This window comes from Ostrea edulis, chromosome 4 (assembly GCF_947568905.1).
Source record: "Ostrea edulis chromosome 4, xbOstEdul1.1, whole genome shotgun sequence".
In the NCBI taxonomy this organism is placed as follows: Eukaryota; Metazoa; Mollusca; class Bivalvia; order Ostreida; family Ostreidae; genus Ostrea; species Ostrea edulis.
Window position 1 is genome coordinate 8,777,940 of NC_079167.1, and position 2,500 is coordinate 8,780,439.

Sequence of the window (2,500 nt, forward strand, 5' to 3'; positions counted from 1 at the left end):
AAGTGGTGTAATAACAATTAAAGGGACTGCTTCACGATTTTTGAAAAAGATAATATTGCATTTTTTATGTTAAACACTGAAAATGTAATTCATTTAATGCAGACAGCCAAATTTTTTACCTTCTGAATGCAAGAATAAAAGCAATATTTTAGCCTTAAATCTGTGTTGTGTAAACAAAGATTCAAGTCTTTTTATGTAAACAAACAAACCAGTGAAATATCAATTTTGTAATATAAAGCATCTTAATTTTGCATAGTTGCAAATTTTAACTTTTAGATGACACATTTTAACCAAAGAATGCTTGAAATGTGAAAGATATAATAAACTTAGATGACCATATCCATTTCTTTTCAATATTTCGTTAACAATAATATACCACAATCTTTGTTTACAAAACAAATAATAAACTCTCTAAAATGAGCTAATGTGATAATGTATAACCTTAATTTTTTATGTGAAATCTTTTAAACACATTAGGCAGCAGATTTTGATCGTTAAAAGTGAAAAACAAATTTCAGGGAAAATCGTGAATCAGTCCCTTTAAATGATTTACATGATTATGTGGGTTTAATTATATACTAAGTGTAATAACATGCATTTTAATAATACAGACTTTCTGTAAAACTATTTCTTACCAACTGGTAGACAGTTAAAACAATCTGTGAATGTCTTCCAAAGTTTTATGTTGTACCGTCGCTTGCATTCATCATAAAATCCATATATTCTACAATAATAAGGGCCTTTCAAAGCTCTGACATGCAATATATACAAACAAAGACTTGAAATTATCCATGTGCAAGAAAGATGAGGGTTTATTATGCGCATTGTTTCAAACATGTTAAATCTGACTGTACTGTCAAATCACGGTTTTCAACTTTTCATCATTATCATCATACCTGTTTATAGAGGCACATTCATGATTTCCTCTTAACAAAAAGAAATTGTTAGGAAATTTGATCTTGTAGGCCAGCATTAAGCATATGGTTTCCAAAGATCTCTTTCCTCTGAAATAAAATACCAGAATATATCATGAACTTATTTGCATACACTATCACACAGCATATATATATATATATATATATATATATATATATATATATATATAAAGTTTGAATGGAAATACAATTGTAACGGATTTGGGTAAGTAAAGGTAAATAGTGTGGGTGAGGGTTGGACTTTATATATGTATGATATATCATGACTGTAGTTGTGTGGTGTTTAATACTTGAACCACTAGGTAATTGCATGTGGATAATCCATTTCATCTATTTATTATTCATTCATAATAGTCATGACGTTCATTTAGTTTCATCTTTCCATATTTGTATATACACATATGTGGCCATTCACTTTGTACATATATTTAATATGAGCCATATGGAAGGGAAGACGTCTTCTAGAGCTTCATTAATTCATATTGTCCTGTTTTACATTTCAGGAATTGCTTTGTTGATTTGTATATATTTATGTATATATTTACTATATATTGTAATAAGCTGAGATGGAATTCTTTAACCTTTACCGTAGTCCAATGTTTACATGGTCGTGACCATCTACGAAGACGCCATTATTTGGACGAAGATGCTACGTTGCTGTTGTCGCACGTGCGACCACTTATGTCGTTATGGGAGTCACTCCAACTCCCATCGTTTAAGCAACAGATCTCATCCTGGACAGATCCGAGATGGACGTGTTTTAGCTGTCGGTAAGCGATCCCCCATTTAAATTACTCCCAATCCCAGGGAGATGTGCCAATCCATCACGACTTGTTTGTAAATCGTCTTTAGTTTCATTTTCACTTTCGTTTTAACCATTTCCATTTTGGGCTACAGAATTCCCCATCTTGTCTTAAAATAGCACATTGTTTTCATTGTAAATATCAGTTCTATGCTACAGAAATCATAATAATACTTTATCAAAACTGATACCGCGTTGTCTTATTTACTTGAAATTCACTCGCTACCAGAGTTTTATAACTCGATTCAGTGCTTTCTAGACGTTCCGTCCCTTAGTCGATTCGTCCCATTACCGATCCGTCCCTAGACTATCCGTCCCATAGTTAATACGTCCCCTAGTCGATCCGGCCCAGAAAAAATAATTACTTTTTTCCAAGCTATTTACAGTACTGAATTGGTTTAATTCATCTGCGTATTTCATCTTCATGGTGTGTGTGCCGCTGATATCTTCTGTCATCAGGTAGGATGACAATAATATGCTGTTTTGATATTTGACAGCTTTTTCTAAGATCATTATACACATCACAATATTTGATAAAGTGGGCTTCATTTTCAATACAAAGAATAGTTAGGTTACTGTAAGCTCGTAATTAATTATCAAAGGTTGCACAACAATGCAGTTATAAAACTGTTTTCACTAAGGTGTTTTCACAATGATTAGTGGACAGGGGACACACATTTACATTGATTGCTATACAAAGTTAAATAACGATGTTTCTACAATAATTAATGAGCACACATTTTCATAACCATCGCACTTCAAA

At 32.1% G+C, this 2,500-nt stretch overlaps 1 protein-coding gene across 5 annotated transcripts in view; it reads right to left on the reverse strand.

Moving 5' to 3' along the window:
• LOC125669685 (serine/threonine-protein phosphatase alpha-2 isoform-like) overlaps positions 1-2,500 on the reverse strand; it is a 28,504-nt gene that overhangs the window by 18,634 nt on the left and 7,370 nt on the right. For all 5 annotated transcript variants that reach the window (XM_056161866.1, XM_056161867.1, XM_048904401.2 and 2 more), the window contains exons 4-5: positions 897-1,004; positions 636-724 (exon numbers count right to left, since the gene is read on the reverse strand). In XM_056161866.1, the coding sequence (XP_056017841.1) occupies positions 636-724; positions 897-1,004 (197 nt within the window). The remainder of the gene's footprint in view (positions 1-635; positions 725-896; positions 1,005-2,500) is intronic.